Below are 10,824 nucleotides of genomic sequence, written 5' to 3' on the forward strand. Positions count from 1 at the left end.
TTGTTAATTTCTTTACTACAGGAAAATAATGAAGAAACATTGACAGCTGTTACAGAGGAGGAAGCAACAGAGACACTTTATGAGGTTTACATCTTTTAATACTTTGTGTACAGGAAATACAGGCGACCAATAAAGCCAGTTGAACAAAAATCTGTTTATTCTTCTTTCAACATGTTGAGGTGATGGGTCAAAAGAAATGATTGTGACATATGGTGTCTCTGACTGCTCTTCCATCTTGTATGTCCGTGGGAGGGTCAGGATGTTCATGGTTTGGATCACTGCTGATGTTTGGTTCAGAAGGACAGTGTTCTCCTCTAATTGTGGCAATGTTGTGAAGAATCACACATGCCACAATAATGTCACATGCCCTTTCTGGGGTGACCCTGAGTCTTTGCAGGCACTGGAACCGGGCCTTAAGCATTCCGATAGTCATTTCAATTCTGGCTCTTGTCCTGCAATTAGCCAGATTATATCGCTGCTGTGGGCCCGGTTCAGGGTCAGGGTAAGGGGTAAGCAAATAGGGTAAACATGGATACCCCCTATCACCAAGCAAGTAGCCAGTGAACTCTCCTAAGAAAGAAGGATACACTTCAGTTCAAATGTCCCTGAAGCAATTGGTCTTTATATATTTTAAAGTATTCTCAACTCACCATGTCCAAATTTTGTGCTCAGTGTACATTCACGGAATATTTGTGAGTCATGAACAGAGCCTGGCCACTTGGCTTCCACATTTGTGATAATGTTGGCAGCATCACATATGATCTTCACAGTGCAGAGAACACAAATTAGCATCCATTACTATAATGAAATAATTTGTTAGTTTGAAATGCTACAGGGAACTATGTACCTGTACATTAATGCTGTGGAAAGACTTCCTGTTCACATAGTCTCCTTCATTTACTGAAGGAGCAATGATTGGAATGTGAGTGCCATCTATACAGCCAATCACGCCTGGGAACCGTGAGAATAAATGTAAAATTTAAGTAGTAGTTCAAGTATCACCACATCATGAATTGAGTTTTGTTCATCCTGATACCTACAATTTTGTGGCATCCCTCTTTGATAAATCTTGTGGGTCTATGACCGGGGAACACCACAAACCAGTACAGGAGACGTTTCAGTGCAACTGTAACAACCTGACTGCCAGACAGACGGTAGCCTTGGAAACGTGCTCAGCGTCACCAATATTGTACAGAAAGCTCCCGTTTGCAAAAAACCGAAGTGCAATACAAATAATATGTAATGAACTGAGAGCATGTCTGCGATGTGTCACATGCGTAATATATGGCCTGAGGATGTTATCCAAATAACTTAGAGATTGTGCTGAGAAACGGTAACGTTCACACAGGAAATCATCAGGAAATGATAAAATGTCCAAACGCGCTCTGATCACTCTCTCCCGGCGGAGAGCTCTGCGGAGAATTTGGGCTTCAACATCTACTGGCTCTTCAAGGAAGGAGCACGCCATGTCTGACACTTCCTACTGTCAGGTTTCCGACAAAGGGGCGGAGACAGTCAGGGTTAGTTGTAGTAAACCTGCTAGGGGGCAGGTTAGCTTCACGGAGTGTGTCGTCATAGTGACTCACTGAGGCTTCATCTGAACTCGCTTTGTGAAACCGAAAACCCAGAGTTTTCGTTAACTCAGGGTGTACTTACTCAGTTCTTCCACTAAACCGGCTTCCTGAAATAGGGCCCAGGACAGAGAGCCCAGGGATCGAACCGGCGACCTTCTGGTTACAGATGCGATTCCCAACCCCCTGAGCCACGGTCGCCCAGCAACTCTGCGTTGACTGAACTAATTGTTATCAGCCTTTCTGAAACCGAATATTCCGAGTTGGACAGTTCGGGGTTACTCAACCCTGAGTATCGTTTTTCACTCTGAGTTTTCTAAACCGGCTTCCTGAAATAGGGCCCAGATCGGCGGCAAAAAAAACAGGGTTTGTCATGTGAATACGTTGAAACTAGTGATGTGTGGTTCACGAACGAAATGGCTCTTAGAGCCGGCTCTTTGGCGTGAATGACGCGAGCCGGCTCCTTATCGCGAGCCGTGGGGGTTTTTTTTTCTTTCTCGCTCTCTCTCGCACTTTTTTCACACTTCACTCCGCACACGAGCCTTGTGCTTTATGCTGGGCAGAGGGGGGGTAGCACAGGAACAGACCAGGAGGGAGAGAGAGAGCCGGGACAACAACGTCACATTAGAAAGGTATAGTAATCATACACAACTATTTTCAGTTGCAGGTGATAAAGGATTCAGAAAGTTTATTCATGCAGGTCCATATGACAGAGAATATGCATCTTCGTTTTGTTTTCATATTTTAATTTGTATTTAATTGTGTTGTGGTTTGCAGAGTTTTGTGTTGTTTCACTTTAAATTTGTGTAACCGAGGACAAGGGATGAGTAAACGGGGCAAAGAAATAATTGATCATTTATTTATTACATGAGTTAAACATACAAATTCCCAGTCGTTTCCAGACAGGACTTACAACACATCCTGCTGATATCCCAGCTGCACATGAGACTTACCACACAAACTGTGCGAAATAACACTACAACCCGTCACACCCCGCTTAGCGACACTGCAATCGTGGCACACACTGCAAACAATTCGGGTCTCAGCGCAGCTGGGAATCAGTGCTATGTATGGCCTGTGATCTGAGAGATAAAGGGAAGTGGCACAAACAATTAAAATAAAAAAAAACAAAAGAGAGGTTAGTCCGCCCTTACAAAACTTACTCTCAATCAATAACCGCCTCTACGGCTGGACGGACTAACCAAAACAAAATTACAAATCAATCAAAAGAACAAAAAAAAAGGACAGCAGAGACAGCACAGAATATTGATCAGTTTCCCTGCGCGCAGTCGATCTAGGGCTTGATCAATTCTTCTATTAAAATTCGTGGTCACACGACAGTATACCCACTCGCACCTGAGTGAATTAATTGCCTCTGGTTTTTTCCACAGAAGAGCGCTGACTTCACCCCACACACCCACTACCTTTTCACAGCTCTTCAGCCAATCACCTGGCAGAGAGCAACAAACTGCCAGGTGACACTTGTTACATTTGTAAAAGGAAAAAGCTGAAAATGTAAATAGTTAAAAGTTGAAATGTGAATAGTTGATTTTTGTATTATATGATTTATTTATTACATTTTATGTGGAGTGAATAAATAAAAGTATATTTACGGTGGCTCCTAGAGACAAAGCACGTACAAACTTCAAATCACGTACGAACCCTGAAGCACATACAAACTCCAAAACACGTAAAAACACGTAAAAACTCAGAAGCACATATAAACTCAAAACACGTACAAAAGACAACAGAAGTGCGTGTTTGTGTTTTGGAGTTTGTACGTGCTTTGTCTCTGGGGGCCACCGCTTATATTTATATATAAATATATATATAAATAAAACCACTTTTTTTTTTTTTACATTAGTAATTTCTTTTTGCATAATTTTATATTATTGTTAATAATAAATTAATTAAAGCAACAAAACAACCTGAAGAGCCGGTTCTCTAAAAAGAGCCGGAAATCCCATCACTAGTTGAAACTGTTCTATCCCTGTAAACAAAATACAGCAGCGCCCCCGGTGTGCGCTGTTGCCATCCTCCCCGCTTACAAACTGTCGGATGACGGATTATCTGGGAGGGATGATGCATTAGGTAGTGGGCTGAAAAATTCAGTAATTTTAAATGATCTTGAATCATTGCCGATTTACCTGAAACTGCTCAAACTGACATCATTACTCTGATAAAAAATAATTTGTCACTTTTATCTGATCACCCGCGCCAAGCGACTGTCTTATGTCATGACATTGATGTGGAGGGGCATAAGCCAATTAAACAACATGCGTACCGGGTGAATCCAGTGAAAAGGGAAATAATGCAGAGAGAAGTCAATTATCTCCTAGAGCATGGCTTAGCTGTTCCAAGTGCTAGCGCATGGAGCTCTCCATGTGTGTTTGTGCCCGAGTCTGACAACACTCCTCGATTCTGCACGGATTATCGAAAGGTGAATGCGGCCACTAAAGCAGACTCTTTCCCATTACCTAGGATGGATGACTGTGTTGATCGGGTGGGATCCGCTACTCGTGTGATCAAATTGGATTTATTAAAGGGATATTGGCAGGTTCCTTTAACCGCAAGAGCGTCTGCATTCGTTACCCCCGATCACTTCCTTCAGTATACCGTGATGCCCTTTGGCTTGCGTAATGCGCCAGCGACATTTCAGCGCCTGATGGCTAAGGTTTTGGCCGGGGTCCCTAACTGTGATGCCTACTTAGATGATGTGGTCTTTTATTCTGCTTCCTGGAGCAGTCATCTCCAAACCCTCTTAACTGTTTTCAAGCGTTTCGAGGAAGCATCGCTCACTGTAAATCTGACCAAATGTGAGTTCGGAAAAGCCACCATCACCTAGCTCGGAAAGCAGGTGGGTCATGGCCGAGTGTGCCCCGTAACCGCAAAGGTGGAGGCTATTATTGAGTTTCCGATTCCACAAACAAGGAGGGCGTTACGCCACTTCTTGGGAATGTGTGGTTACTACCGCAGTTTCTGTAAAACCTTTGCCTCTGTAGTCGCTCCCCTGACTGACCTGTTCAGCCCGACCAAACCCTTCACATGGACTGCGGCGTGCCAAACTGCTTTTGAGTCAGTGAAAACTTTACTGTGCAGTGCCCCAGTTTTAGTAGCACCTAACTTCGTGTCTCCTTTTAAGTTGGAGGTGGACGCCAGCGCAACTGTAGCGGGTGCGGTCCTGCTGCAAGTAGATCAACACGGTGTGGACTGTCCAATCTGCTATTTCTTGAAGAAATTCAATAAACACCAAATGAACTATAGCACCATCGAAAAGGAAGCGCTTGCATTGTTGCTAGCCTTACAACACTTCGAGGTCTACATTGGGTCTAGCTTCGTGCCCGTTCAAGTTTTCACAGATCATAATCCACTTGTGTTTCTTTCGCGAATGCAAAACTCCAATCAGCGACTCTTGCGCTGTCAGGGTTCCTGGATCATTGACCCAGTGTCTTTTTTCACATGTATGTTTCCTGTTTTATTGTGTCGGTCATCTGTCTGTGTGCTGTATGGTTACTTCTACTTCCTGTGTCGTTAGTCAGGCTTGGTTAAGCGGTGTTGTCACCTGTTTCTATTCTTCATCTTTATCCGATGTATTCAAGCCCTCTGTTTCCCTCCGTTGCTTTGTCATCGGCAATTCTGCGTTTTCAGATCAGTCATTCAGTTTAGTAACAGCATCTTTACAGGTCTACCTAAAAAATCAGTCAGACAACTACAGCTCATTCAGAACTCTGCTGCTCGAGTCCTCACTAAGACCAAAAAAGTGGACCACATCAGTCCAGCTCTGAGGTCCTTACACTGGCTGCCTGTCCGTCAGAGGATAGACTTTTAAGTCCTGATGCTGGTCTATAAAGCTCTGAATGGTTTAGGACCAAAATACATCAATGACCTCCTGACCCAGTATGAACCTTCCAGATCCCTCAGGTCATCTGGATCCGGTCTTTTATCAGTTCCCAGAGTCAAAATTCAAATTCAAATTCAAATTTTATTTGTCACGTACACAGTCATACACAGTACGATATGTAGTGAAATGCTTGGACAACTGCTCGTGACCTAAAGAAAACAAAAAAGGAAAAGGCTATGAATAAGAACCAGAACCAGACACGGAGAAGCTGCATTCAGCTTTTATGCTCCTTATATCTGGAACAAACTCCCAGAAAGCCTCAGATCAGCTGAAACACTCAGTTTATTTAAATCCAGGTTGAAGACTCACCTGTTCTCAGCTGCATTTGAATAAAGCACCAAATCCACACTTTTAAGCTTAAATTTCAAAACTTACATTTAACTACTGATTTTATCTACTGTTCTGATTTTATCTGTTTTGATTTTATATACTGTTTTGTTTGTTTGTTAATTAGTTAGTTAGTTTGTTTGCTTGTTTTAATAAATTTTAAATCATGCTTTTTATTTGTTTTTGTTTCTAATGTCTCTGTAAAGCACTTTGAATCACCTTGTTGTTGAATTGTGCTATACAAATAAACTTGCCTTGCCTTGCCTTTCATATTCTGCTCATCTTGTCTTCATGATAAACACCGTGCACATATACTCTAAAATTCACACACTGAACGTGACATGGCGATGCACATTCTAAGTGGATGGACGGTGTTAAAGGCAGTACTACACAGGTGAGAGTGAACACACTGCAGCAGGTAGATAACATCATCATCCACCTGCATGAGAGGCTGAGGCAAACTGAAGACAGTCGAGAGCATATTTCACCTGCAAGCACCGGTGTTAGGTTCACCTTTGTGACATGTGACATCAAGGCAACTGCTCTGAAGTCGCCAGAAGGGGATGCTTTCTTTGGTACCAGCACTAAGCATGATGTTGATGTCCTGGCGTCTCTGTTGGCCTGAGCAGTGAAGGAAACGGGTCCAGGTGCTGAGGTCCGGTGCAGCCTGACATGACCTCTAGTTTCTAACCAGTGCACAGCTCGTCTATCGTTTCCTGTTTATATTTCCTTCAATGCTGTATTTGGTTTGCAGCATTAAGACCTTTCACTGGTCTTGGAAACTTTATTGAAACAAGTCACTGCATCAAATCCAAAATAAGAAAAGTTTTCTCTGAAAACTTTAAAAATTCCCAGTTTTGATATTCAGTGTTGTAGTTGGACTCTGTATTTTAAACAGTTTATTTGATGCCTCTTTCTCCCTCCACACGCCTGCAGCTGGCTGGAAACTCCTCGGGTGTGTCTGCAGTTTCTCCATCAGTCCAGCAGGCGGAGCCAAACTCACACAGACAGACTGTTCATGTGGTGAAGAAACTTTATTACTGATCTCACAAATACAGGCCATTTACCATCTCACAACATCCATAACAATAACATTACCTTATCAACTCAACATCACTAATCAATCATCGATTGATCATGTTTATGTGTGTAGAACTGCAGCAGTGGCGAGGCAGGCTGTGTCAGGTTTGTGTGATGTCACAGACTTTGGGCGGGGTTTCAGTGCGGTTATCCGAATCTCAGCCCGACTGTGGACAAATACACTTATAGAGGTATGCGCGTGCGCGCGCACACATACACACGTGTAGGTGGTGATGTTATTGCATTTCTCCTTACAGACTCCTTATCAGAACTATGAGCTTGTTTCCTTTGCATCTTATGACGTCATCAACACATCATCAAAGGTCCAACCGCTACTGCCGGACAGTGGACACACACAGGTACTACACACACACACACACACACACAACAGTTCCGTAGTTGAGGTGCTAATTTGGTAACTTTGTGTGTGTGTGCAGACTCAGCTCAGAGTATTGTGGCGTCCTCCAGACGGTGAGAAAAGTGTTCCCATTGGCTACATCATTCTGTCAGTCATCTGTGCGCTCCTCCTCCTCTGCATTCCCTGTTTCATCTTCTGGAAGGTATCAATCAATCAATCAATCAACCACTACTCAGCCAGTCATGTACATACTAGAGATGGCACAATACCACTTTTTTATGTCCGATACCGATATCATAAATTTGGATATCGGCCGATACCGATATGAATCCGATATAGTGTGTTTTTAATCAATAACACAGTTTTTTAATATCTTGCTGCATTTTGTATAAGTTCATACTCAAGTTTAAATAAACAACAACACTAATGCTATTCTGTTATACCTGTATGTAAAAAATACACTGCACCCAAAATATTTCATAGTTCAGCAATACTGATCAATCTAATAAACTTAAACCTGCTCAATCCTCCCTATTCTGGTATTTTAAAGAGCGCTTAGCAGAAATATTAAGCAACCTAACTAATAGGGTTGCAAACTCCCAGCAAAATAAAAATAAAAATAAGGAACCACCCCCCAATCTCCACCTCATGATGCTTAATCGATGTAATCAACCTTAATTTGATGCAGTGTGAAAAAAAAAATGCACAGAAATCAATTATTTTTCAAGAAATATTAAATAGATTCAACATCTTCCTTCAACAAAATTGCAGACTGCACAAATGGTACCTTCCCAAAGGAAAAAGTACTATAGCTTACTAGGGTATATTAGACTTAACAGTTACTACAGTAATGGACTTCTATACATTTTACATCAGATTAAAACTTTGGGTGTAAGATTCAGATAATTATTTATTAAAAGCTGGACATTTTAAATGAGAATAAGAAAGAAAAGTATGTCTTTGTGCCCCCTTTTCCCTGTTAATGCCCTATCGGCCCCCCTGGCTAAACTTTGCTAGATCCGCCCCTGCACAGTTACAGCCGTCAGCTACGTAGAAAAAGATCCTCGAGTAGAAAGTAATATTAAATACATTCTAACAACAGCTGATCAAGCTTAAACGTGCTGCTGTTGTTCAGCCGCTGGTTTCCTCTTTCTGGTGCAAAGTGGGCCAAAAGCAAACAAGAGACACGGACTCGCGACAGAAAAGCCGATCAGCTGATCATTAAGCAGTTTCATGATTGAAGTAGCAGCCGGAGAGCGAGAGGCAGTCGCTTGTTAAGCTTAACGCAGGAATGCTTTACAAACATTCAGAGATGGACTTACACACTTGCTTTACTTCTCTCGGGGTAACTTTGTCGGAGATGAAATGCTGGGTTGGTAGCGAAGCTCCACATGCTATCCAGACCACCGACAGGTCCCGCATGCCACAGCCGCTCTATCACCTGATGCATACTGCTCCGACGTGCTAACGTTCTGAGGTGAGTTACGGCGTGTTGCAAGTTTTGTGAGCTGCTTTCGTGATATTTAATGGATCGGATTACATTTTTTATTTTTCTCCGATATCCGATCCAGTAATTTAGGTCAGTATCGGACCGATACCGATACGTAATATCGGATCGGTCCATCTCTAATAAAAATAAGTATCAGGTAAAATAATCCGATTGGATACCACGTAAGAACAATAAATATATCACTTTCTGTTGTAACCCTCAAACTGAAAGGTAATGTAACGACACTCATTTTCACTTTTTCACAAAACTAAAACATCACTACTCCCACGTCTATTGTCTGTAATGGAGTCGGAGTGAACTGGATCCGCACTCTGTGCTAATGCTCGCTAGGCAGGGGAACACATTTTGTCGGTACCTTGGTGCAACACAGATCCTGCCACAGTTTGTTCCCCTGGTTCAAATCACGGACAAACAGTATCCCACAGGTGTTTCTGTTTTTAAACTAGTGCTGCCAATATTAACGCGTTAATACGCCGTTAACACAGCTAAATGTGTTAGCGCGATCATCACGATTAACACGATTAAAATTGTTAATGTGCTTAACGCGTCTGGAGTGCAGAATGAACAAACTTCGGACAAACTGCCTCCAGTGATTTTGAGTCTCCTGCGTTATAGACCAGTTAAATGTTAATCGCGTTAGTTGTGATGACGGCGTTAACGCGCTTAAGCTGCATTAATGCGTTAACGCCGAGTAACCCTCACACAGACTAAACTGCGTAAACTTGTTAACGGGGATTTGACCATTTTGATGCGCTAACACGGGTCAGGTGCATTAACGCGTTAGCGCTGACAGCACTATATTAAACCCATTTTGCACAGAGAGACATTATTTAAAAATGTGTTGATAGCACTGTTGAATATTCTTACACAGTAAAAAAACAACAACAAAAACAACTATATGTAAAATAATTACACCATAAAGATGGTTTGTTTTTCTGTGGCTTGTTTAATAGCAATCTGTAACGTATTGCAGTGACTTTTATTGGCTGAACTGTTTTCAAAAGGTTTGAGGTGTGAAATAAACTGCAACAGAGTTTGAAAACAAAATATGTGTGTGTGAGTGTGGTTTGGGGGGTTCTTGTAAAACATAGGGGTCGTAGCAAAAAAAGTTTGGGAACCACTGATTTGGAGGATGTTTATGATTAATTAGCGGTTCGTGTCACATTCCGTTTGTCAGCTCCACAGTAATGTGATGATTACTGAACTAAATTCAGTTTGTACCTGTGCAGGTATCCTCAGTCACCGTGACGACCACGCTGAAGTCGCCTCAGCTAGTTTTCGTCTTTGTTTTGTGTTCACATGTAAAATGTGTGTGTGTGTGTGCAGCTTGGTTTCTTCAGGCGAACTCTCCCCAAAGATGAAGACGATGATGAGGATGAGCAGTGTTTGTCTGAAGGTCTTATGACTGAATAACACCGAGTGTCACATGATCACTGATGAAGCGGGAGGTGCTCTAATTATTGATCGACATCTTAATAAATGTCTGCACTGCAACATGTTTATCAATAAAGTTCACTTTCAGTAAAACTCAACAACAAACGTCTCCATCTGTAAACAAACAAACAGGAAATAAGAATGAGATGACACACGAAGCTCCCACTGATCTCACACACACACACACACACACACACACACACACACACACACACTTGTTCTCCTCCGTTGTGAGGACACTCAGTCACCCTGAACTGAAACTTCACCCAGGCTTTCTTTGGTCAAGGTCAAGGTCAAGGTCTGACCTTGACCTTGTGCTGTCTTTGTGCTGTCTGACCAAGCCTAAAGCCTGTTTCAGGGGTTAACAGGGGTCACCGTGGTGAGCATGCTCACATCAAACAAGGCAACATCATCAGAGGAACAGCTGATACAGACCAAGGCAGAAAAAAGTTCTTGTGATGCTTACAGCCACTCTGACAGCGTCCCCCATCAGAGCGCTCAGACTTTAAAGTGGAACTCGCTGCAGTATGTCGCAGATCAGAGTGAATGAATGTGATTGGTTGAACAGATACTCAGGTGTGTGTTTGCAGCAGATCAGAACCATGGTCTGGATCAGCGCACTATCACATGGATGTTCAGTCTG

At 42.5% G+C, this 10,824-nt stretch overlaps 1 protein-coding gene across 2 annotated transcripts; it reads left to right on the top strand.

The window, feature by feature from the left end:
• Positions 1-1,780: 1,780 nt before the first annotated feature.
• On the top strand, positions 1,781-10,160 carry itga2b (integrin, alpha 2b; the record flags this gene model as incomplete). 2 transcript variants are annotated; one of them, XM_082530960.1, is made up of 5 exons in its annotated part: positions 1,781-2,203; positions 6,736-6,822; positions 7,137-7,238; positions 7,317-7,439; positions 10,074-10,160. In XM_082530960.1, exons 1-5 carry the CDS (start codon positions 2,018-2,020, stop codon positions 10,158-10,160), a joined length of 585 nt encoding a protein of 194 aa, XP_082387086.1. In that variant the 5' UTR covers positions 1,781-2,017. The 2 variants fall into 2 exon arrangements, 1 of the variants encoding a protein (XP_082387086.1); XR_014276525.1 differs by lacking the exons at positions 6,736-6,822; positions 10,074-10,160 and having other exon boundaries at positions 7,317-7,873.
• Positions 10,161-10,824: the final 664 nt, after the last annotated feature.

The sequence above is a fragment of the Aulonocara stuartgranti genome (genome assembly GCF_965226115.1).
Source record: "Aulonocara stuartgranti genome assembly, chromosome: 4".
NCBI classification, from domain to species: Eukaryota; Metazoa; Chordata; class Actinopteri; order Cichliformes; family Cichlidae; genus Aulonocara; species Aulonocara stuartgranti.